This window comes from Drosophila grimshawi, unplaced genomic scaffold, assembly GCF_018153295.1.
Source record: "Drosophila grimshawi isolate 15287-2541.00 unplaced genomic scaffold, ASM1815329v1 contig_1367, whole genome shotgun sequence".
Taxonomy (NCBI): Eukaryota; Metazoa; Arthropoda; class Insecta; order Diptera; family Drosophilidae; genus Drosophila; species Drosophila grimshawi.
This window is the reverse complement of record NW_025062889.1, coordinates 9,725,882-9,750,000: the sequence shown is the minus strand read 5'-3', so window position 1 is coordinate 9,750,000 and position 24,119 is coordinate 9,725,882. Positions and strand designations below refer to the sequence as shown.

Below are 24,119 nucleotides of genomic sequence, written 5' to 3'. Positions count from 1 at the left end.
GGGTTGGGTTGGGTTGGCAAGGGGGATGGTGCGGGTGGTCAACAACAAGCACAATTGCCAAAATATCAGCATACAAAAAGGTGGCGTGATGACTATAAATAAAAGCAATAAAAGCGCAAACAAAAAAGAGACTCTGCACTAAGAGTGATAAAAAATAAGGGGTAAATTAATGTTGGAATTTGTAGCGGTTTGCAGATAAGAGTAAAAATAAAAATTTTAATGCTTTGAGTGTTTTTTTTTGTGCTTATCAGTATTTCAAAATATAAATAAATAAATATATATATATATATATATATATATTATATATATATATATATATATAATGAATCCAATTTCACTCTTTGCTAGGGTATTTCAATAGCCGGCAAGTAAATTGAAACAGATTTTTGCAAGAATACTAATAATAAAGTGGCGCCACATGGCGGCAACAGCTAGCAATTTGCAGCGAGCAAGACGGACAACAACAATTACAATGACAGTGTTAGTCAGCGTCGAGTTGAAGCTGTTTGAGGACTCAAGGTCACAATATCACTTATGCATATCAATTTCAGGAGAAATGGCGTCTGAGCGAATTTATCGAATTCGCATCTCTCACTCGCTCTCTCGCTCGCTCTCGCTTAAAAGCTGTTGTTTGTGTACCTTTGAACACCGGTTCAAGCTCATTTACCCCGCTTTCGACTGCGACGCAAAAGCAAGTAACCATAAAAAATATGCAGAGTGAGCAGAACAGCTGCGTAGGTGGAGATCAGAAAAGAGAGCGAGAGAGAGCTGTCAATTGCCGGCTGTTTAATAATTAACACACTTCAAATTATTATAGTGCAATAGCTGAAATAGCTACATTTTAAGTATAAACAAATCAAATGTTTTATTTGTAATTGCGTGCTAGGCTTGTTTTGACCTTCGCAACAAAAATTTACATAACATATAAAAATAATGCAAAATTTGCTGTGCTAATCATAAGCTGCTGAGTTAACGCTACACCACCCACACTCTCTCACACACACATACATTACGACGACCTTCTTGCGAATTGAAATGTGTCACACGTATGACGAAAATAGTAAAACCAAACGCAAGCGAGTCAACTAACTGTTTATAGCCGTGCGCATGAAACACCCTGTGAACCACACACACACACACCCCCCTCCCCTTCGAGTGTCATATCTACGTCTAAAAGTGACTCATTCCATCTGCTTCTCGCTGCTCAGCTGTTGCTAACTTTTGTTTACAAACAATCAAAAAATAAAAACAGCATCCAAAAAATGAATTTCTCAAATGACCACAAAAAAAAAAAACAGGAAAACAAAAACAGGCAGAACGAGCAACTAAATCATCAACCATTATTGTGTGAGTAACAAACATTTAACAAACAACATTAGCTGACGACATGTGTGGGATTAGATCATCAGAGAAGAGCAAGAACAACAGAAATAGTGACTTTAACAGAATAGTTTGTGTTTGTCATTTCACTTTGCTGTTAAATCACATCTAAGTACGAAAAGTACCACACACACACAGACATATGTACGTGTATTAGATTAGCCGCCACTAAGCGCTGCTTGAAACGGATTCAAACTGAAATCCGAGCTCATATTTACACCCACACATACACAGATACAGCAGGGCAAGTGATTTACGGTTAATCACAATCCCTCTTTTATTGCGTTCTCGTTCTCATTCTCGAGTACAAGTATGCAAATGAGGAATATTTCGATAAGTATGCATGTGTGTGTGAGTGAATGAGAACAGACTATGTCTCAGTGCAACAGTCTCAGCTGTTTACTCAATTGGCAGCCGTCAAGTGACATGATTAATTCGCACCCAACTCATTCAATTACACAATTTTATAAATTTAAAAAAGTACACGTGCCCCGTCTATTTTGTATTAATAAAAGCCAAAACAGCCGGTTTTATTCTACAGATTTATTTAAATAATGCAAGAGTATTTTTACTATATATGTACACAAAATATAAATATATGTATATATATATATATATATTATTTATATATATATTTACGTATACATATACATATGTATATATGTAGGAACAAATAGTCGACAGAGGTTAATGACAGCGTGATAAGTCGCAATTTGCTAAAGTAGAACAGGAAAATAAACAGCAAATCATCAATTGCCTTGGCAAGCAGACAAACAATTAGAGCACTAAACACATGAATGAAATAAACCAAACAAAATTGTTAAAAAGCTCAAGTTCAAATATGGCACGAGACAATGGTCGACGGGGAGGGAGGAGTCACCCTGTATAACTAAACCTATAAAAAGAATGCAGCCGGCGTTTAGCCTTCACTGGAATTTGACAGTGCACAGGGTGAGGAAAACTGTCTTATGTGTGCATGTGTTTTAAAAATAATTGAGGCCAGGTAAATTTGGGAACAATGTGGATACACTGGTTGCATTATTTAATATACTCATGTATGTGTGTATTATGTACACGCACACAATTACCAACTTCTGGTTAGCAGCAGTCGAAGAAGAAGCAACGGCAGCAGAGGACTGGAAAAGGCAACTTACCAAATCAACAGAGAGTCCAACCATGTCGGCCAACCAGGTAAAAATCCGGCTGCCATCGTAGCAATCATTTGCAATAAACTTGGGCGATTCGAGCATTTTTTGGTTTTTTTTTTGGTCTTTGACTCCTTTTGTTTAAGGCTCGTTCGTTATAGCTGCTTCATTTGTCCAATTTATATACACAAAATTCTTGCACTTTATTCACCGATCACCTCCAATTTTGTTTCACTAATGATTTTGTGCAATTGCAATTTAGATGTGTTGCTCCATATGAATAGATATATGAATATGTGTGTGTATATTTATATTTTGTAATCGCACGATGCGTGCCTCAAAATGGCCGTTTGTTCTGTTAACGTTTGCGGTCCGTGCTCGAATTGCCTGCTTCCGACACGATTGAAAGAGCGAATGAAACTGCGAGTAATTCTGATGGAAATGTTGTCACGCCAAAAATATAAATGTATATATATATTTGTGGTCACGTATGTATGTACGCACATAGGTATGTAAAAGTGAGTATTTGAACTTAAGCCTAATTATTGAATGAAACAGCAGTCAACTGAAATTGTGACATATGCAGCAATGAGGATGAATCTGATTACGAGTCGTCTAGAAAATATCGAGTTAACTGCCTCTTTGTGCATAAATACATTGCAACAGCCGATATGTGATTAACATTTGCTTAGACACTGTTACAAGCAGTTAGCTCCATTGTTATTCGCGTATGTATGTTTGTATGCCTGTCAACTGCCCATTGTCGCAGTAATCTATGATATTTCTGTTAAGTACTCAAAATGGTTCTGCAAAATGATTTATCGATATGTGATGTAAAGCGCAGAAATACGCTGTTAAATGCAATCATATGTTAGCTTAAGAACTTGCTTTAAAAACTTGTTGCAGAACTATTAGTATGTGTTTTTCTTTGACGGAATTATAAAAGCTAATTTCTAATTTTCACAGAACATAAAAAAATATTCAAGCCTGTAATATTTGTTTCGCTTTCTTCATTGTTTACTTCTGGCTATGCGGATTCCGAATCAAAGTTAATTAGCAAAATGTAAAGTGCTAAAATTTTGTGGTGCATTCATTATAAGTTTTTCATGTCGATAAGTATAATCTGAAAACGAATTTCTAGAAAAAGCGGCGCAAAACAGCCAACATTCTGATGGTAAATAACGAAATACTCGACTGGTAATGTTAAGCAACAGCTGTTTCGTTACGGTTACGCTTGCAGCCCACTTAACAGTTTATATAGATGATAATTGCACCTTTTTGTATTAAATTAATTAATTTAAGCCTTTACTCAGCCCATAATGCGCTTATTAGCACCAGTCAAATCAAATTATGATGAGAGTTAAGAAACTGCTAAGACAGCGCTGTTAGTAATATGTGAGTAAATGTTAAAATTTTGGGGTGCCCAGAGTCGGAGAAGGTGTTCAATTGACAAGCAGCCGAGCAAGAAAACAGGCAACTTGCAATGGCGGGACGCGAATTAACAACGCCAACGCCAACGAAGCGCGAGCGTCGCAAATCACCCGCAATGGGCTACGGATCGGACAACAGCAGCGGGGGTGCACAGTCACAGCCACCTCCAATGTCGCCAACTTCATCGGTAGCGGACACCACCTTTGAGCCCACAATCGATATGATGGTCAACGATTTTGACGACGAGGCGACGCTCAACGAGGAAGAGGCCCTGGCCGATCTGGAGGCGCACAATGCGGACGAGGAGATTGCAACGTTGCGCGAGGAGAGCGAAATGCCCATCGAACAACTGCTGGCCAAATACGGCAGCAGCATGTCAGCAGCAAACTTTGCCCCAATCCGCTCGAGCAGCACCAGTACCAGCAGCGGCAGCTCCACCAGGCGACGACGTGCGTCAAAGCGACAACATCAGGAGGCGATTGTCTCCACCACGGAGCAGTCAACGAGTGTTGAGCCAGTTGTGGCGGAGGATGCTGTTGCTGAGGATGAGGATGCAATTCCCGGCGTGCTGCTGCCGCCGGAGTTGACAAAGAAGCCACATCGATCGCATTTACTGGATCTGTATCCGGAGGAGTCATTTGGCAGCAGTGTCCCGCACACAATAACAACTCCTGAAGATCTGGGTAGCTGTGAGTGCATCCTATCCACTAATCACTTTCAGCTGGTGCTAATAGAATCTCTGTTTTCAGTTACTCCACTGCAGACGCTCTTCGAGGAAGTGGAGCAGACTCGAGGCGAGGAGGAGGAGGAGGACAGCGATACGGACTCGGATGATGCCAGAAAGATCATCATGGTCGGCCCGGATTACCAAGCAGAGATACCCGAAGGTCTTTCACAATACGGCGATATACTGCCCTATGAGAACGAGGATCAGTTGATCTGGGAGCCAAGTCAGGTCAGCGAACGGGAAGTGGAGAACTATCTGGCCAAGATTCAGGAGACGCGTTCAGCTGAAGAGGGTGGCGAGGCGGCCACAGAATCTGCCGATGTGGAGGAGGCAACTCCAGCTCCAATTGTTGCTGCTCCTGATATCACTCCTACTCCCACTGCTGCTGCTGATGCTGCCACAACAACAACAACTGCCCACTCCGAACCGGAATCGGTGGTCAAGGATAATGAGCAGGCGCTGCATCTGCTCGTCCAGTGTGGCTACGATTTCAAAGAGGCACTGCGTCGAAAAAGGCTAAACGTGCTCCCATTGAGCAGTGATACGATGAGCAGCTGGTCGGAAGAGGAATGTGAGAAATTTGAGGAGGGCATCCACAAGTATGGCAAGGACTTCTATCAGATACGCCAGAATCAGGTAATGGAGATGGAAATGCCAGCGACGGCGGCCCACGATTAATTCACATCTGATGGTGTCCATGTGATCCATTTATAGGTGCGCACGCGAACCATGCGCGAGCTGGTCCACTTCTACTATCTGTGGAAGAAGAGCGAGCGGCGGGATCAGAGTTTCGCCTTGAACGACACCATTGATCACATGGATGCGTTCATCAATGAAGTTAACGGAAACGGAAATGGGAACGCGAATGGAAATGGCAACGGAAGTGGGAACGGGCATGGGAATGGCAATGGAAATGGGACTGGCAATGGAAGTGGGCATGGGAATGGCACTGGAAATGGAAGTGGGCCTGGAAATGGTAGCTGTTCACCGCACGCCAGCAACAGCAGTAGTAATGGCCACAATGGAAATGCAGTCGTGGAACTGGCGCTGGAAAAGGAAACGCTACGCAAGTCCACAGCGAAAAACTATTCCATTATGACGGGCGGAACTGGAAATGCAGCATCAGCAGCAGCAGTGACTTCCACTGGTGGCAGTCGCAAGCGTGGCGTCTCCCAGGAGCAGCAGCTGGAGGAGGAAAGGGAAAAAGGGGAGCATGAAAATGTTATCAATAAGTCGAGTTTAAGCTAAGATTCTGGATGGTTGTTGAGCCAAATGCGCAGGCGCTTCCAACTGGAGTATTAGACTAAAAAAAAACAAAAAGAAAGAAAAAAATTCAACATTCATAATAAATATACATATATATATATACACATATATATATATACATGTATAGGATGTGTAGAATATAGATATATATATATATATATATATATATATGTATACATATATGTATAGGATGTGTAGAATATATTGATTCACTAATACACTAATAATAACAGATTTTAATATCTAACTTAAGCATAATTATTATTTCAGTATTTGAGTTAATGGAAGCGGCCAGTTTTCCCGTACGTGATTTCCAACATTCCAGGCATGCCAATTGGCCTAAGCTGGACTACAGTTAATTCGACGTGTGTGTGGCTGAAAGTCAACTCCGAGAATACGATTGAAAGAGAGAAAAACTGCATGTGTGTATGTGACTTGAGCTTAAAATTTCTATTTTGAATTACGTAATTTGTTATGCAATGCTTTTGAAAAACTTATTATCTACGCTACTCATTTCAATTTGTTCTATCGAAAAAAATGCAAATTGGAATCAAGTCGGCAACAATTGAGAATTTCACAACACTTTCAAGTCTCCTTCCAGTTGTGCAGGATCAAATGTCAGCACAACACACACAAACACAGATAAAATAACCCCCAGTTGCAGACAAGTAGCTAATTCTCATATTCGCTTTGCTTGCATTTTCTCAAACACACACACACATACGCATGCACGTAGAGACAGAGGCAGAGTCACGTACACTCGAACAAACAGTTGGAAGAGAGAGAGAGGGAGGGAGGGGGATAGATAGCAGTAACGCAAGCCCAGGCGACAAGCGACCGATGATCGTGCAAAACGAAGTTTTCGTTCAGTTTGGCTTTCCAGTTGATTTTGTACACACACACACACATACACATATGTATTCATGTGTTTGTGCAAGCGTTTACGTGTGTATCTTTTCCGCTAGCTTCACTGGCGTAGCGTGAACATTTTACGTTCACGTTCGCTCCATGCAGCCGACCGTAGGCAGAAAAACAGAAAGAAAAAAACAAACAAAAAAATCCAGTTTTATTTAACATGCACACTACAATCTGAGCATATGTGTAGTGGTCCTCCAATCAGAATAGGACACTTGCAATTTGAACTAGCAGCACAGCTGTTAATTAGAGCCACACACACATATCGTTCTCATACATACATGTGTATTTATATAACAGCAGTATAACAGCAGCAGCAGCAGCGCATTTGTAATTCGTTACGGTTCGCAACCGTTGAATCAGAGTTATCAACCGTAAAGCGAACACGAGACGGCGACAGCGGAAGCTTTACATCCGGATAGCAGAGTCTGAGTGTGAAGAGCGAGCGCATTTTCAACTGGGGCTGCTGCTGCTTCTTCTTCTACAGCTTCTCCTGCTTCTACTGCTTCTCCTGCTTCAGCTGTTTCTTCTTTTGCTTCAAAGCCTGTCTGCTGTTGAGGCTGCTGCCTACGCCGCCGCCTCTCCCTCTCTATCTGCTATTCTGTGTCGTTCGCTCTTCTCTCGTCTCTCTTTTCGGATCGGTCGCTTTTCTTTGCGCCTTCGTCGCCGCCGCAGCCGCAGCCAAAAGGCACGTAAACTGGTTGCTCTTCGCCGTCGTCGTCGTTGTCGTTGCCCGTACAAACACAGTATCGATGTTGGTGTCGTTGTCGTGGTCGGCGTGGCGTGCCCGTAGTTTATTATTTTTTTTTTTTGTCTTTCTGTTTCGGTTTCTCGGCTGCGCACTGGTTAGTCTTGGTGTAGTGCTTGAGCTGCGCAAGTCGGACCTTCACACGGATCGTCATAGTCATAGTCGATCATCATCGTCGTCGTCGATCATCATCATCATCATCGTCATGGATCTGGCTTACAATGCGTCATCATCGTCAACGTCGCCGCCGACGTCGCTGTCGTCGTCGCTGCCGCCCGTCTCCTTCAGTTTCACAAACACCGCCAAGCTGCCAATCGAAACGGTTAAGCGGCTCATTGCGGCCGTCTCACGTCGTCCAGTGCTCTGGTTGCGAAATAACGTAAGCGGCCAGAAGCGTAGCGATATTACGCCCATTTGGTTTGATGTTGGCAAGGATGTTCATCTGCCAGGTGAGTGAAGCCACCTCATTCTCTCTGTCTCCCGCGCCCTCTATCTCTCTCTTGATATCTCTGTCTCTTTGTTTTTCGTTTTGTTTTTGTTTATGTCTGCATATTTAGATTAATATGTCATTAACATAATATGTAATAACATTTCCAATAACATAACTAGGATTTTGAATAGATTCTTTAATCAAAAAGTAAATGCAAAAATATGTATGTTTTTATGGGGGTGCATGTGTGTGTGTGATTACAGTGATCATTGAATAGGGTAAACCCCCATGATATATGAGAAGCTATTAATCATGAAAAAAATGCAAATTTTATGTGTATTTATAAATGATCAATATTCATTAGCTTTTGAGATATATCAAAAAATAATACCCGAGTTTCAAAAATCGTAATTTTTTTGTATAGAAAACGGAAGCTAGAAACATTTAGCTATTGCAATAAATCACCATATAATTCTAATTTGATTTTAATCATTAATTTAAATTGATGTCAAGGAGATTTAAAAATTATAATATAAATGGAATAAAGTTATATTTAAATTTAATTCAAATTTAAAACTTAAAAAATACAAATAAAAATAGCAAATACAGATTGGTATGTGAAATATTGAAAAATCAATAGTGGTTCGTCTTAGCAAGTGTGCATTGTATTACTACACCCTTTTATTTATACACAGAATGATAAGAGATTTAAAAATAAAAAATATAAATAAATAAAATCAAAAACCAATCAAAATGTGCACAGCTAGTTCGCCTTAGCGAGTGTGCACTGCATTGCGAGGCATTGCGGTTTCTTTGGTTTCACCTAGGCATGCCACAGTGACGACGTGATCACACCACTCACACACACACACACTCACACCTCACACACACACAACTGTTCTTCGCACGTAGAATAAAGCAGAAACTCATAACCTTTTACAATTCATTTTTCAGCTGACGTTTGCCGGGTGAAATGGGGCCACTTGCGGGACAATTTCCGTAAGGTTTACATACGGAACAATCTGTCGAATGAGTCGCCATCCTCGTGGCGCTTCTACAACGATATGCGTTTCATGGAGCACGCCGTCCACGAGAATATTCTGAGGCAGGCGAGAACACGAGGAGGCGGAGGTGGGGGCAAGAAGCATTTGCCACCTGGCCATTGGACGGAGAACAATAATCTGATGCTGGACGAGAGCAGCAGCAGCAAATACGAATCGATTGTGGTGGCAACGGAGCCAATCTGTGAGCTGAGCGACAGCTACGACTCCGAGCTGCATCAGCCGAGCTTCTCGGACATCAGTTCGTTCTTCGAGGATGGCGATTGCAAGCGCATCAAGCTGGAGCAGAGCACTAGCAATGGCAATGATGATGGGCATAGCCTTAAGGATGAGGAGCTGAACGATGATGATTTCGACGAGGATGCCGCCTCCGAGAATGAGGAGGCAAACAAACATGATGCCGCCAATGGCACACCTGATCCCAGTGTCTTCACCATCGAAGTGCTCGACGATGATGACGAGGAACAGGCGCAAATGGAACTGGCATCCAGCTGCAAACAGACCAATTCCAATCCAGATCAACGCTCCAACAGCAGCAGCGTGAAAAGCGAACCGGAAACAAAGCCACAACAAGCAGCAGCTGCAGCAGTTGCAACTGCCTCCGATTTGCCCTTCAAGTACATCAGCATGGATGCAGCGACGAACACGGAGTCGAGTTGTGGACAGGATTCACAGGACGATGCCGATCGCATGTTTCTGCTCAGCCTGATGCCGTTTCTGCAGCGCTTGGACGAGCGTCGCAAGCTGCGCGTGCGCCAGAAACTGCAAAATGTCTTAATCGAGGAACTGGAATTTGGCTAATACGCATTATCTATGATTAGTTAGTTAGTATTTGTAGTTAGTATTTTATAAGCTTAGCTTACAGTATTAACGGTAACATTTTATAAGTATCCGACTGAAACAGAAACTTAACATAACATAATGAGTGCACTTCTCAACATGATTGAATTGAGCCTGTTAGCTTTAAGCTCACCACAGCTAATCTCTTCTAAAGTGTGGGACTGAAGAATGCATAGAAGAACATAATGTCAGCCTTAAATTCACAGCTAATGTCTTCTAAAATATGCGACTGAAAGTTACATAACATAATGTTAGCACACTTTTAAACAGGATCAACATGATTTTATTTTTAAATTCACTACACATAATCTCTTCTAACATAATGTATAACAGTTGCATTCATACATGCCCAAGTGTCTCATCTAATGTAATGTATAACAGTTACACATGCACATATTTTGCAAGTGTGCTACCATGATCAAGATGATTTAATTTTGCATGTGAACTGAAAGTTCACCACACATAAACCATAATGTATAACAGTTACACTTTCATTTTCATGACATTTACAAGGAGTGCTATCATTATGCGACCAGGAGTACTTACACACATTATTACATAGAATGTAATTAGTAGCATAACAGACAAACACACACACATACAACATATGTATACATAAATAGCTGTTCAACATGAAAGCCGACAACAAGCAGAATAATTTAAAAAAAAAGGATGCCTGTGCACGTTTACCTGTTACCTGTGCTATCGGCGCACCTGCGCGCTCTACCTGAGCCGAAGCCAAAGCCCGAGTCTTAGTCTGAAATTCCATGAACACGAAGTGCAATTCGTAGCTGCTGTTATTAATGATTCGCTAGCTGCCAGATGAATTGGCCACGGCTGAGAGACCGTTTCGATTGAAAATTTTAAGCTGAGAATTTTTGTCAGTGCAGCAGGGCAAGAGATGAAAACAAGTTCCTTAAGGGTGTTGTTTCTGGCGACGTCAACAACAACAACAAGAACAACAACAGTAACAAGAAGAAGAACAAGAAAGCAAGCAGGCACCGCCATAACAACAACCACCACCGGCCGTATTTTCGCGCCACCGCCACATGCGCCGTTAGTGAGCTTGTACTCTCTCTCTCTCTCGTTCTCTTTTGCTTGGCCTCTCAGTGTGTGTGTCAGTACTTTGAATTCAATGCCAATGCGACTTACGAATGCTCTACAAATGCGTTTGCTCTGTTAATCTCAGAGTGATTTTTATGCAACTTTGATGCTTTTTTTTCACGATTTATGCTTTTTTATACAATCTAAAAATGATATATGATTTTTTTTAATAAAATAAAATAGTTTTAATGAACGTGATATAATAAATTTAACTGAAATCAAACCCGTAAGCAAGCGTATTCTTATTATTTATTTTACATAATTTTGTATAGGCAAACTGAGCTGTTAGTTCAAATGGTGACGGAGCGGATGAGCGAGCGTCATAGGTCTGGGAGTGGGAAGGGTGTGATAACAAAAAACAACAAGCCAAAAGGGGCAGCAGAAGCGCTGTCGGCGCATGAACGTGCATCCAGTTTCATGTTTAAATGCGTGCGTGAAGGTTGGATATTTTCGAGAGTGCAAAAGGAGCCCTAGTCCCCAAGCGAAACACAAGCCACAAGAAGTGGGTCAAAATTATTCGAAAAACTACAAAAAAAAAACACCAAACAAAATAACGCCGCACCAAAAATGAACGGCTAAAAACAAAAAAAAAACGTCAAAAATAAAATACACGCCGAATTTACAGCACTTAAATCGAAGTATGTTTATAGTTTTTGGGGAAAAAAATGCATGTTATTTATTGTTAGATAGCGGGGTGCATTTTCGATTGCATTTCTTTGCCGCATAAGTGAAAATAAATAGAAGATAAAACAAGCGCACACTCACACGCATAATTGTAAAATGTGGCCGTGCATGTGAACAATACATGTAAACAGCTATACATGTGTATATGCCCATGCGATAGCCAGAGAGAGAGAGCGTCGAGCGAGAGAGGCGTAACGAGCAAGAGCGAGCGAGAGCAGCACGGCAAAAAAAAAACAAAAAATCCAAAGAGCGAAGCGCGCGCAGCAAACATCAAAATCAAAAACGGACTGTGAGATACATTTTGGGTTTATTTTATTTTTTTTTTTGTTTAGCTACATAGATGATGAGCAAGCGGAGCAACAACAACAACAACAGACAGAGCAGAAGAAGCAACACTAATACACACACACACACACACATACGCATATATATATGAGCGAGGAGGCATGATTATTATGTTGTGTTTTTAGTCGAATGTATCTTTTAGTCGGGAAAAGGAATACACGAATGTCGGACTCGAAACGGGCCACAAACGAATTACGCACGAGATCTCTGCGCTAGCAAAATACATACACATATACATAAATATATATATTTATATATATATATAAAAGAATCTCGCATTTTCGAAACGCACAAAACAAAAAAAAAACATCAACTGGATTCGTAAATCAATAAATTTTATATTCATAATAATCACAGTCGAGCCGAGAACATTGCAAAAAAAAAAAACATATACATACATAAATGTATGTATATGCATATGTGTAATAAAACAAAAGCAAACAAACTATATATAATAAACGATAAAGCAGCAGCAACAACAGCAACAACAGCAACAACAACAACAAACACAACCAACAACGATATTTTCTGCGAGGCGACGCCACTTTTGATATCCTCATTGAAAGTGTGCAGTTGCCAGCGGCTTGCATGAGGCTGCTAAAAAAGGTGTGTAACAATTCCTACCCCCCAATCCTCCCCGCCCCTTCTCCCCCGCCCATTCATTCATTCATTAATAAAACACAAACCAAAACAAAACAAAACGAAAAAAAAGAGAAGAAAAATGCAACAAAAGTGTTTGATTAATCAAGTTGAACAACAAATCGCACTCAGTTGAGGCCAAATAAATATTGATTGCTTTGACAAATTTCAAGATTTTGCAATTATATGCATACATACATATATTGAGAGATTTTATACACACACATACATACATACATCTACTGTTTGTATGTATCGCGCGCGCATACACACACACACACAGAGAGACACAGACACATATGTATACATACATACCACCTAGAAACATGTATAAATACAACCCTCATCCCTTGACGTTTTACGTCGCTACTTGCACGTACTCCCCACACACACACACACAAATATATGTTGTGTTTGTGTGTCTGTGTATACAAATGCAAAAGGACTTTAACTTCTTGGTCCGTTTATATATATATTTTTTTTCTCATTTTGAGACACGGACTGTTTCAATGGAAATGTTTAAGGGTGACAAGGGTAGTTTCCGCCCAGTGTCTACACGGCCCAAAAATGTCTAGAAGTGCATCCATTTTAAGGCGTTGCAAATGTATTCATTGGCTTAGCAAAAGGGGGAAACTGAAAAAAGGACACCTATAATAGTTGTGCTCAAATGATCCCTCTTTTTTTCATTTGAAATTCGATTATAATTTCCATATGCAAGAAGGCTTCAAATTAGATATTTACTGTTCAAAGAAAGAAATGACGTTTTAATATATAACTTTAATTTATTCTATAAAACTCTTTATAATGTTTGCCATTTTAATATATTAACATTTAATTTCTTCAAGAAATCGTATATTGATATTTTGCAATCGCATTTAACTTTAATTCATTAAATATAAATTTATATATAGTATTTACTATTTGAATGACATCTTAATCAAATTTTATTTCTAGTCTTTTAACATTTTAATTTTCTAAATACATTTTTTTATTTAGATTTTCCATAATCATAATCGCATTTTATTACATTAAAAACTATAAATATAATTTCTTAAAGAAAATGTATGTTTCGCTTTTGCTATTTAATGCGTAATTTCAATTTTATAAAGAATTTTTGAAATAAAATATTTTTTTTTTGCTTTTTAAAAGAACTTTAATCTAAACCTTCATTTTCATAAGGAAAGTTTTTTATATAGTTCAAGCTATTTAAATCGTATTTTATTATACGAGTATAACTTGAAATATTTGAGATGAGTAAATTTATGGTTTAATTTCTTGCTTGATGTGAAAATATCACTGAGAAAGCAAACACAGCCAATTTATAATTGGTTTTACTGTTTGTATTTCAAAGATACCTAAATCCATTAACTGCAGTCACAAGAGTCAATTGAGTAACAAGTTTCCAAGTGATTTTTTCTTTGAGTGTAGCCAGGCGTTTACAAATTTACTTTGTCTCGCTGTCGCTGCGTTTATTGTTGTTGTTGTTGTTGTGAGAGGGGATGAAAGTCTGTCCGATGTTTCGGGCGTATGTCGCTCCATCTTAAAGATGGCAACGAAAACACAACAACGAGTTTATTTTTTATACGCATTTGGAGTTAACACGGAACCAGCTAGAAATTTCTGGGGGAGTCCATTGGGGGTGGTTTTTCTAGGCGCTATCTGCCGTGCCAATGTGTCCTACAAATAGAATATATATTTGGTGCGTAGTTGTTGTTATTTTTTTTTTTTTGGAAAATGTGCATTTCATTTGTGGGTCACACAAAAGTACAGCAGCTCATCGAAGAATTCGAACTTGGCCATAAATAAATTGCGCGAAACGCTTCAAGCGGCCATTTTGTGTCGAAGAAGACTTGCTTAAGCGGAATCAGTGCAACAATAGGCTGCCACATAGGGTCTCATAAATTAGATGGGTATCTGCCGTACCAAATTCCAAGACAATAACAACAACAACAATTTTGACCTGCTCCCTGCGCCACACATCTGCTGCTGCTGCTGCAGTTGCTGCTGGCTTGAGATGCATATTCGGGTCGCTTTTCTTTAAGGGATCAGGGCAACAATAGGGACGCCGAGTTTTTCCGATACATCTATTTTCGCTACCTACACCTAAATGCAGCTGCACACACACACACACAAACACACAGGCACACACATAGATACATAGATATAGGTGCAATTTGGGCTACTTAATGCTGAGCATAGCGTCTGGTCAATTTAGTTAGCTGCCTTCACGGCATCTGTCAACTTCTTCTTCGTTAGAGAGCGCGTCTCAAAACTAAAAACTAAAAGAAAATACAAACAACAACAACAATTTTGACTTGTCGCTTGCAGTTGCCGGAGAGTGTCTCGTTGACTGCCAAGGGTCACTTCTACAACAAGAACCAGAGCAAAAAACGCAACAGCAACGACAACCACAACCACAACCACGCGAATCGTGATCTCAAAGTTCAGCTACCACAACTACCACTTCACTGCTTATGATGGAACTCTTGTCAAACAATACGGTTCCACAGCAAATGTCTGGCAGCAATGCGCCCAGCGCCGTCGCCAACACAGCCACAGCCGGTAACGGCAACACACCCAATGCCGGTGGCAGCGGTGGCAGTGGCAGCGGCAGCATCAGCAGCAATGCCAGCAACTCATCCGAACGTCTGCTCGCCGGCATACTGGAATCTTTCCCCTCCTGGGATCTCAATGTCGGCCTCATGCCCAATGTGCCACAAAATAATGGGTAAGCCAAGCCACTGTCGATCTCAACAGACGATGGAGTCTTGTTGCTAAAGTTTGTTACCTTTTTTTGCAGTTCGCCGCCACGCACCGACTTCTTTATCAATAACTTTCTGGGCGGTCTGGAGACGCACGGTGATTTCAGCATTGGACCCATTGGCAGCGGTGCGTCGCGCAGCTCCAAAATGTCACCGGAATCGTCAAACAACTCGTCGATCAGCTGTGGCTGGTGCGAGGTGAGCGCCTCGATCCGTTGCCTCGAGTGCAACGAGTTCATGTGCAACGATTGCCTGCGCGAGCATCGCAACAGTCCCTTATCCTCCAATCATTCGATTGTCTCGCTACCAACACCGATTGGCGCCTCACCCACCGGTGGCGGCTCGGCGAACGCACACACGCCGCCGAGCAGCAATTTCATCTGTGACATCCACAACGAGATGCTGCGCTATGTCTGCGACTATTGCCGGAAGCTGGTCTGTCAGTTTTGTACGCTGCACGAGCACAAGGAGCACAGCTATGCGTCCATCCAGAACTTTATGGTTGGGTCCAAGGAGAAGCTGGAGGGCGCCATCGAAAGCAGTCAGGTGGGGACGCGCTGCATCAAGAGCAGCATTGACAAGGCGCTGGCCTTCATCCGGCTGATCGAACGCAATTGCAGCGAACTGAGCGATAATATACGCAAGGCGTTCCGCCAGTTCATCATTGCCATCGAGGATCGCGAACGTTTTCTGCTCGACTTTGTCGAGAAGTTGCGTCAGCGTCGTCTCGCCATTCTGCATGATCAGATGGCGGGCTTGAAGTCGGCGCTGGCCGGTCTGTCGGAGACATCGGATATGCTGAGCAAGGTGGCGGACAATGCGTGCAGCATGGATCAAATCGAGATTGCCATGAAACTAACGAACGGACAGCGCCAGATGGAACAGTTTGCGGGCATCTACAAGGATCTGCAGCCCAAGCAGGAGGTCTTCGCCTTCGCCCCGCCCGACTACAGTCTGCTGCAGGATATACGCAACCAGGGCGGCGTCATTCTCGTCGATGACAAGAACATGCCGATCGTCTCCAGCAGCAATGGCATTGTTGCCAGCAATGTGGTCACAGCACCTGCAGTGGTTGCTGCCGCTGCCGCTGTCGCAGCTGCCTCCTCCGGCATCGATATGTCCTTCGGCCTGCCCAGCCTGGCACCGAGCACAGGCACTGGTCCGCTGACAGTCGCCTCGACGACGGTGCGTCGTCCGTTGTTGCGCGACAATAGCTTTCGCATACCATCGCCCATTATGCAACCGCGTGGCGGCAGCGCCTGTGGCATGTCCAGTGCTGCCCTCGATTGGGAATTGAATGGATTGCGCAGTTCGCCGGGCCTGCACTTCAGTGCACCACGCACCACCCAGGCCATACCCGGTTGCATGGATCTGGTGAAGGTGCGCAACTCGAATGCGTTGTCGCTCTCCTTTGCCACCGAGGGTCACGAGGATGGTCAGGTTAGCCGACCGTGGGGCCTGTGCGTCGACAAGATGGGCCATGTGCTCGTCTCCGATAGACGCAACAATCGTGTGCAGGTCTTCAATCCCGATGGCTCGCTCAAGTTCAAGTTTGGGCGCAAGGGTGTCGGCAATGGGGAGTTCGATCTGCCGGCCGGCATCTGTGTGGACGTGGACAATCGCATCATTGTTGTTGACAAGGATAATCATCGGGTGCAGATCTTTACCGCCAGCGGTGTTTTTCTACTCAAATTTGGCAGCTATGGCAAGGAATACGGTCAATTTCAGTATCCATGGGATGTCGCTGTCAATTCACGCCGTCAAATTGTCGTCACCGATTCGCGCAATCATCGCATTCAACAGTTCGACTCCGAGGGTCGTTTCATACGCCAGATTGTGTTCGATAATCATGGCCAGACCAAGGGCATCGCCTCGCCACGCGGCGTCTGCTATACGCCCACGGGCAACATCATTGTCTCTGACTTTGACAACCACTGCTTGTATCTGATCGATCCCGATATCAATGATGTATGTGCATATATCCAAATCATATTTCTATTTCTATATACAATTCTTGGTTTTTGATTTTTGTAGATTCTGTCTGTCAAGGGACATGAGGGCTCTGGCTTCCATGAATTCAATCGACCCTCTGGTCTCTGTTGCGACGATGAGGGACGCATTATAGTTGCCGATTCCAAGAATCAACGCATACTCGTCTTCAATCAGAATCTTGACTTTATGTGGGATGTAAGTATTCGCATCTATATCTAATTCTTTTGCTAAAATGTAATCCTAATTTCGAGTATAGATCGAGGTGCGTCCCTCCATAAATCCGTTGATGCCGCCAACGCTGGATGAAAAGGATCGCACATGCGATGTGGCCTTGATGCCGGACGGACGCATTGTATTCCTCATAGAACTGTCGCCGGACTCCAAAGAAGGGTCTAACCCTTACAAGCGGTTTGTGCACGTATTCTAAATTAGTTTATAAACAATGAAAACAAAAACAAAAACAAAAAACGATAGCAAAGGGAAATGGATGCAACAAGCAGAAGAAGTTAGCAGAAGACAGACGACGTTTTTTTAGACCATTTACAAGTGCTAAAATATTTAGCAAAGAAATCCAAAACAAAAATGAAAAGCGAAAAAACAAAAAACAAAGAAACAAAAACGGCATTAAAATTAGTAAAAATTTTTAGCATAAGTGCTACAACGATTACCTCGATAATGCTTAAGAGTTATTAAACACGGTTAAGATTTGGTAATTTACATACAATACACACACACACACACAAAACACACACACACACACACACACAAATATATTTAGTGAATATACAAGAAAACAACCAACCAAGCAACCAACTAGAGAACTAACTAAATTAATGCAAAATACCAACAGCAGACAGACAGCTCAGTAGAATTTTAGGCTAACAAAAACCTAGTGGAAAAAGGCGAGCGAGAAAACTACACTGAAAAAAAGAAGAAGAAGAAAAATACACTCAATATCCAAAGAAAGTATGAAAAGGAAAACGGATGCAAAAGAAAACACACACACAACACACAATAAATACTAGATGAAAATATTATTACCTGTTAGTTAGACTGAGGGCAGTTTACTAGCTAGCTGAGTGGCATGGAAACTGAGAGAAAGAAAATGGGGGTTGCATTTCAAAAAGAAAAATGGGAAAACAAAACAAATAACCACTAAGTTTTTTTTTTGTTTTTTGGTTTTTGTTTATAGGTCTGTTTGTTTGTTTGTTTGTTTGTTTCTATATGAAATGATTTCCGTAATGAGGAGTTACACAATGATTTGCTTAGTGGTATTAGAGTTTAAAATTAGTTTAGTTTTTTTTTGGATTTTTTCGTAAATCAATTTTATTTGTGGTATGTAAACGTTTTTTTAAAAATTTGTTTATTATTACTAATTTCTTATAATTGAGACTGAGCAAGTGAGTTTGATGAAACTTTATAATAGGTAAAGTTAATGAAAAAAAACAAAACAAAACAAAAAAAAAAACAAAAACAAAAACACAAAAAAGAAGGATAATTATAAATGAAACCCGCTGACTTTTTGGTTGAACTCTTAACGAAGACTGATTAACTAAACGGCAATTGTGGAGCCAATTGAAACACCATATATGGTGAGGCCAAAAAATTGCAATGACATTGATAACGTAACGTAACTTAAAACATAGCTTAACTTACACATATGTACAATATGTACTATATATATATATACAGATATATATATATATATATGTATCTCAACGCCACATACAGTCACAAGTCACACATCAATTCATAAATATGGGCATAGCTTAAACCGAGTTTAACTGACATACTTACATACATAAACAAACATACACACACACATACATACATACATACTTACATACATACATACGTTGCATCACAAAGAAATGATTTATTTTTGTTTGTTTTGATGTGTATCATTACTATTATGAATTACTATTGTGTATTATTATTAATTGTATTATTAATTGCGTACAGGTACCGAAAGATTTATCAAACAAACAAAAACAAAAACAAAAGCAAAAAATTATCATAATTTTTGACTTGAATGTGTTCATTAGCATTTAGTAGAGACCTATATAAAAAAAAACAAAGAAGAAAAATCAAGCGGCATGCACGTGGCATAGTAAAAAACATATATCCAGGAGCAATATGCGCGTATTGAATACATATTTAGGTGACATGTTCCTCGCAAGTAAACAAAAAACAAAAAAGAAAAAGAAGAAAAAAAACAAACGAATTAATGCATATAATACTAAATACTACATACAGCGTACATAGATACATACATTTAAACATATTAGCCGAATTAATGACAGCAAGCCAAGTAAAATAGTATCTGACAGATGCACTCACACTGAGATACTGACAAACTGAACGTAGTTGTAGTTGACTATATAAAGATGCGAGAGGAGAGAGCAGTTGAGGAGATGACGAGTTGAGACAGCATCAGTTGCAATGCGTTTGACAAATGCGCTTAAAATGTATTAGCCAACTAGTTACTTATGATGTAGTTATGTTTTACATATATATACATATATATATATATTCTTTTTACTTACTTACTTATTTACTTATTTAAAAAATCAGCCCCTCTTCAAAATGATTTCGTTTCATTGTCAATTCTTATACATATATTTGTTGTTGTTTGTTCTTAACTCAAACCACGAACCCAAAAGTGTTTCTAAACAGTTCGAACATTGAGCATTGAGCATTGAGCTAACACTCCTTCCACGTAAAAAGCAACACGCATAAAATGCGCAAAACTAATACACAAAAAAAAAAAAAACAAAAAAACAAATAATAATTTAAAAAATATATATATATTAAAAAAAATTATATACCCTATACTAATATATATATATATGTGTGTATTGAAATGTGTGCAAAATGCTCTACGAGAGCATCAGCCTCAGATATATATGTGTGTATATGAATAGATACATATACATATATGTATCTGTAATTACGAGTAGATATACTATACATATATATATATATATATACATACTGACAAAAGTCTATGGTGTAATTAGTGTTAAATTGACAACAAAACAAAAAAAGAAGAAAGAAAAACTAAGTGAAGCGATTTTCAAGTTTTTAAATTTTACCCTAGCCATATACATATATACTCTACATACGATTTGGCTTGAACGTGTTCTTCTTTTTAAATCGATTACACGATCCATGTATGTAATTGCCATAACCTCATTTGAATCGAATAACATTCATACACACAACACACACACACACAACACACACACACACACTTATACCTTAAAGCGCCGTTCATTTTATGTGATTGCTGGTAGCAACCAGATCAAAAAACATTTCCTCACATTTTTCAAAACCATACCATACATACTTAAAAGTACATAAATAAATAAGCATACATACCATATACATATAGATATATATATATATATATATATGTATATATAGATGTGTGTATATGTATATGCGTATTGATGATATGAGACATACATATGAGAAATGCCATATTTTACTAATATTTCTACATGTGTGAGATTTACTAAATTAAAAAAAAAAACAAAACAAAACAAAAAAAGCAAATACTAAAATCATTACAAATGAGCGCCGTTTTCTAAAAGCCACAGTTTTGAAATTGTGTAAAAAAACAAAAACAAATTGTAAACCAAGATTGAGATTTAAGTACTACCGAATGCCATAATTAAAAATAAAAAGCATTTAAGCACATATAGCATATATATGTACTATATATCTAAAGATTATAAAAGTATGTTAAACACAAAACTGAAAGTCATGAATACTGAACAATTTGCCAAAGGCTTAAGAATCAAAAACAAAACAAAACAAAAATGAGAAATATAAGAAATACATAAATTAAACAAATTCAATTTAAAGTCATGAATATCATACACACACACACACAAACACACATAAGCATTCATTTACACAGACACTGCTACATATGCATTAAATAGTTAAATAAACATTTACAATACATACCAAAAATTAAATTTCAAGCAGGTATTTTTTTTAAATATATCCTATATGGAAAAACAAAAAGAAAGAAAACCGAAAATATTCCAAAAAAATATTGCCCACACTTACAAGTAATGCTAAAAACGAAAAACAAAAAAAAAAACAAGAAATATATATATATATATGTGCTCATATACAAGTAGCTTAATAACGAACTAAAACGAATCCAAAACTTAAATCAGGTATTCAATTTTTTGTCATACTTACATATATATGGATATATATATATATGTATTTAGTTTTAAGCCAAATATAATAACTAATGACTAACGATCTTAAGAGCAGCTAACAACTAAATGAATGTGAAAACGATTTTCCCAAAAAAAAAAAAAAACAAATACAAAAACAAAAACAAAAAAAAGCAAGAAAAAAAACCTATTTATAAATCAAATTTTTATAAAATGTCGATTAACGATGCTAAAATGAATTCTTCTATCAAAATACAATTTTGAGCAAATTTTATATGACACAAAGATAACTAAATACATAATGAATACATACATACATACATACGTACATACATATGTATTTAATAAACCAATTAGCAATTAGCCAATAAAAATAGGTTTGCAAAAACAAAAACTGCAAGCAAAAACAAAAATCATATTGTATCTACATCCATGTTTCTTTTGGCAAACATACATACATACATACATACATACATACATACAAATACATATACATATATAAACATACGCATGCATACATACTAACATATGTAGTAATTATGGAGCAATTGAGTACAAAACGAGTACAAATTTAATTTATAAGCATTGAATACAAAATCATAAAAGAACAAAAAAACCAACAAAAAAAAAAACTACAAAAAAATATGAAAAAATAAAAAAAAAATGAAAAAACAAAAAAAAAATGTAGGCCAGCTACTGGTTTCGCATATACATAAATAGCTAAAATGAATACTACATATAGGCATATAAACATACATATACATATACATAGGTATATACATTATACATATGTACATATGTACGAATAGTTTACCTGCGAATTGCGAATTGCGAATTGTATATTTGTAACAGACGACGACTCAAAACAAATGCTTGGTTCATCTAATGGCGACTTAAATGCTGAAGAAATGTGTATTCTTTCTACTTTGAGTACTACTTACGTAAATAGAGATACATACGATAGTAATATACATACATATATACATACATACTTACTACTACTTACACCTATGCATATGCAACTACATACATACATAGTAATAACTAAATACTACTCTATAAAAGAAAAGATCGAAAGAAAAAAAAAAAAAAGAAAAAAAAAATGAAACAATTTTTGGCATACATTTCGATATTTGCAAATATTCATAATGCATTACATATTTACATAGAACAAGCATGTACTAGGTACACATACATACATACATACATAATATTGCAGCTATTTTGCATAAGTATATACATACTACATACATACATCCCCATAAATGCATATATATATATATATATACATCCATTAATATATATATATATATATGAAGGACGCAAATGCTCTTAGATCAAGGCGACAAATTATAACAATAACGAGTTGCAGTTAAAAATTGTAATTGTGTAATAGTGTGGAAAGCAAAAAAACAAAAATAAACTACAATACTTGAATTGTAATTTTTCTATATACATGCATAAATGTACATATATATATATATATATATATACATATATATATGTATATATATATATGTGTGTATATATATATATATATATATATGTATATGGATGTGTGACAAGAATAAGAGTATATTTTATACGATAAACAAATTTTATAACATATTTAAATAATAAATTATACACTAATAAAATAATACATTCCCTCTTTCATTTATTCAAACATGACTAAATCTCTTCTATTTCTGACTCCTGAAGATCTGCCAAGATCTGCCTGATAGCTGTAGTGGAATCAATGTCGGACCCGCAATTTGGATACTGTGTTGTCCATGGTAGCCCAGAGCAGCTTGCTCGGTCCAACATCCATGTTGTGGTGGCCTTCGATGCGCGGAAGTATTGTTTGCTAGGCATTCTATGCTATGTCAAAGAGAAAACTGTCCTCCCCTTGTCGTACTTTTATCTAATTCAGGGTCAAAACCATAAACCAAAAACTCATCGATTACCCTATAAGAAGTGTCCTCAGGGCATTCCTAATTTTTTGTTCGTCGCTTATGTAACCCCTTTGGGAATGCTAATGGCTATTCTCTTCAGTTATAGATGCAGACACATAGCTTCTAGCATCACACATCTTCTGTATATATATATATGATATATGTATCTATCAATATTTTAAAATGTCACTTTACCCAACCAATTACTTCCGTAGCCAAATTGCTGTTATTATGATATGTAAAAAGCGCATCAATCTTAAAGTCAATTAGCAAAAATAAGTCATTCAAATTGAAACCCAAACTGATTATCAATTGGACTATTTTTTCACTATAATCAGGTAGGTAAAATTACTTTAAAATTGGATATTGAGACAAAAAAAAACGTATTTTTTGAACAACGCCTAAGTTTATGCTTTGAAAATGAGTACAATTTCAAGTTGCACCAAAGCACCAAAAAAAACCAACCAAAAGCTGCTCGAAATTGTCGAAATTCTATAAATATTACATAAGCACTGAG

At 38.5% G+C, this 24,119-nt stretch overlaps 4 protein-coding genes across 5 annotated transcripts in view; 3 read left to right on the top strand and 1 right to left on the bottom strand.

Moving 5' to 3' along the window:
• Positions 1-3,126, bottom strand: part of LOC6559721 (lysophospholipid acyltransferase 1) — a 14,335-nt gene extending 11,209 nt beyond the window's left edge. The window contains exon 1 of one of the 2 annotated variants that reach the window (XM_001986270.3): positions 2,535-3,126. In XM_001986270.3, the coding sequence (XP_001986306.1) occupies positions 2,535-2,630 (96 nt within the window). In that variant the 5' untranslated portion in view covers positions 2,631-3,126. The remainder of the gene's footprint in view (positions 1-2,534) is intronic. The other variant, XM_032735582.2, reaches the window with a different exon arrangement.
• Positions 3,127-3,904: 778 nt separating this feature from the next.
• Positions 3,905-6,033, top strand: LOC6559720 (mesoderm induction early response protein 1). The gene is made up of 3 exons (XM_001986269.2): positions 3,905-4,645; positions 4,706-5,319; positions 5,398-6,033. The coding sequence occupies exons 1-3, from the start codon at positions 4,009-4,011 to the stop codon at positions 5,929-5,931; spliced, it is 1,785 nt and encodes a 594-aa protein (XP_001986305.1). The 5' UTR covers positions 3,905-4,008; the 3' UTR covers positions 5,932-6,033.
• Positions 6,034-7,817: 1,784 nt separating this feature from the next.
• On the top strand, positions 7,818-11,192 carry LOC6559710. Its single transcript, XM_001986268.3, has 2 exons — positions 7,818-8,061; positions 8,997-11,192. Exons 1-2 carry the CDS (start codon positions 7,818-7,820, stop codon positions 9,902-9,904), a joined length of 1,152 nt encoding a protein of 383 aa, XP_001986304.3. The 3' UTR covers positions 9,905-11,192.
• A 1,355-nt stretch (positions 11,193-12,547) lies between these two features.
• On the top strand, positions 12,548-18,635 carry LOC6559884 (protein wech). The gene is made up of 5 exons (XM_001986267.2): positions 12,548-12,682; positions 15,044-15,443; positions 15,516-17,445; positions 17,512-17,664; positions 17,726-18,635. The coding sequence occupies exons 2-5, from the start codon at positions 15,190-15,192 to the stop codon at positions 17,894-17,896; spliced, it is 2,508 nt and encodes an 835-aa protein (XP_001986303.2). The 5' UTR covers positions 12,548-12,682; positions 15,044-15,189; the 3' UTR covers positions 17,897-18,635.
• The last annotated feature ends 5,484 nt before the right edge of the window (positions 18,636-24,119 follow it).

Bases quoted from the DNA above. Each gene is read 5' to 3' on its own strand.
- LOC6559710 (XM_001986268.3), top strand. From the start codon at position 7,818: ATGGATCTGGCTTACAATGCGTCATCATCGTCAACGTCGCCGCCGACG. The intron at 8,062-8,996 runs GTGAGTGAAGCC...TTCATTTTTCAG, and splicing joins CAAGGATGTTCATCTGCCAG to CTGACGTTTGCCGGGTGAAA.
- LOC6559884 (XM_001986267.2), top strand. From the start codon at position 15,190: ATGATGGAACTCTTGTCAAACAATACGGTTCCACAGCAAATGTCTGGC. The intron at 15,444-15,515 runs GTAAGCCAAGCC...CTTTTTTTGCAG, and splicing joins AATGTGCCACAAAATAATGG to TTCGCCGCCACGCACCGACT. The intron at 17,665-17,725 runs GTAAGTATTCGC...TTTCGAGTATAG, and splicing joins ATCTTGACTTTATGTGGGAT to ATCGAGGTGCGTCCCTCCAT.
- LOC6559720 (XM_001986269.2), top strand. From the start codon at position 4,009: ATGGCGGGACGCGAATTAACAACGCCAACGCCAACGAAGCGCGAGCGT. The intron at 4,646-4,705 runs GTGAGTGCATCC...CTCTGTTTTCAG, and splicing joins TCCTGAAGATCTGGGTAGCT to TTACTCCACTGCAGACGCTC. The intron at 5,320-5,397 runs GTAATGGAGATG...ATCCATTTATAG, and splicing joins ATCAGATACGCCAGAATCAG to GTGCGCACGCGAACCATGCG.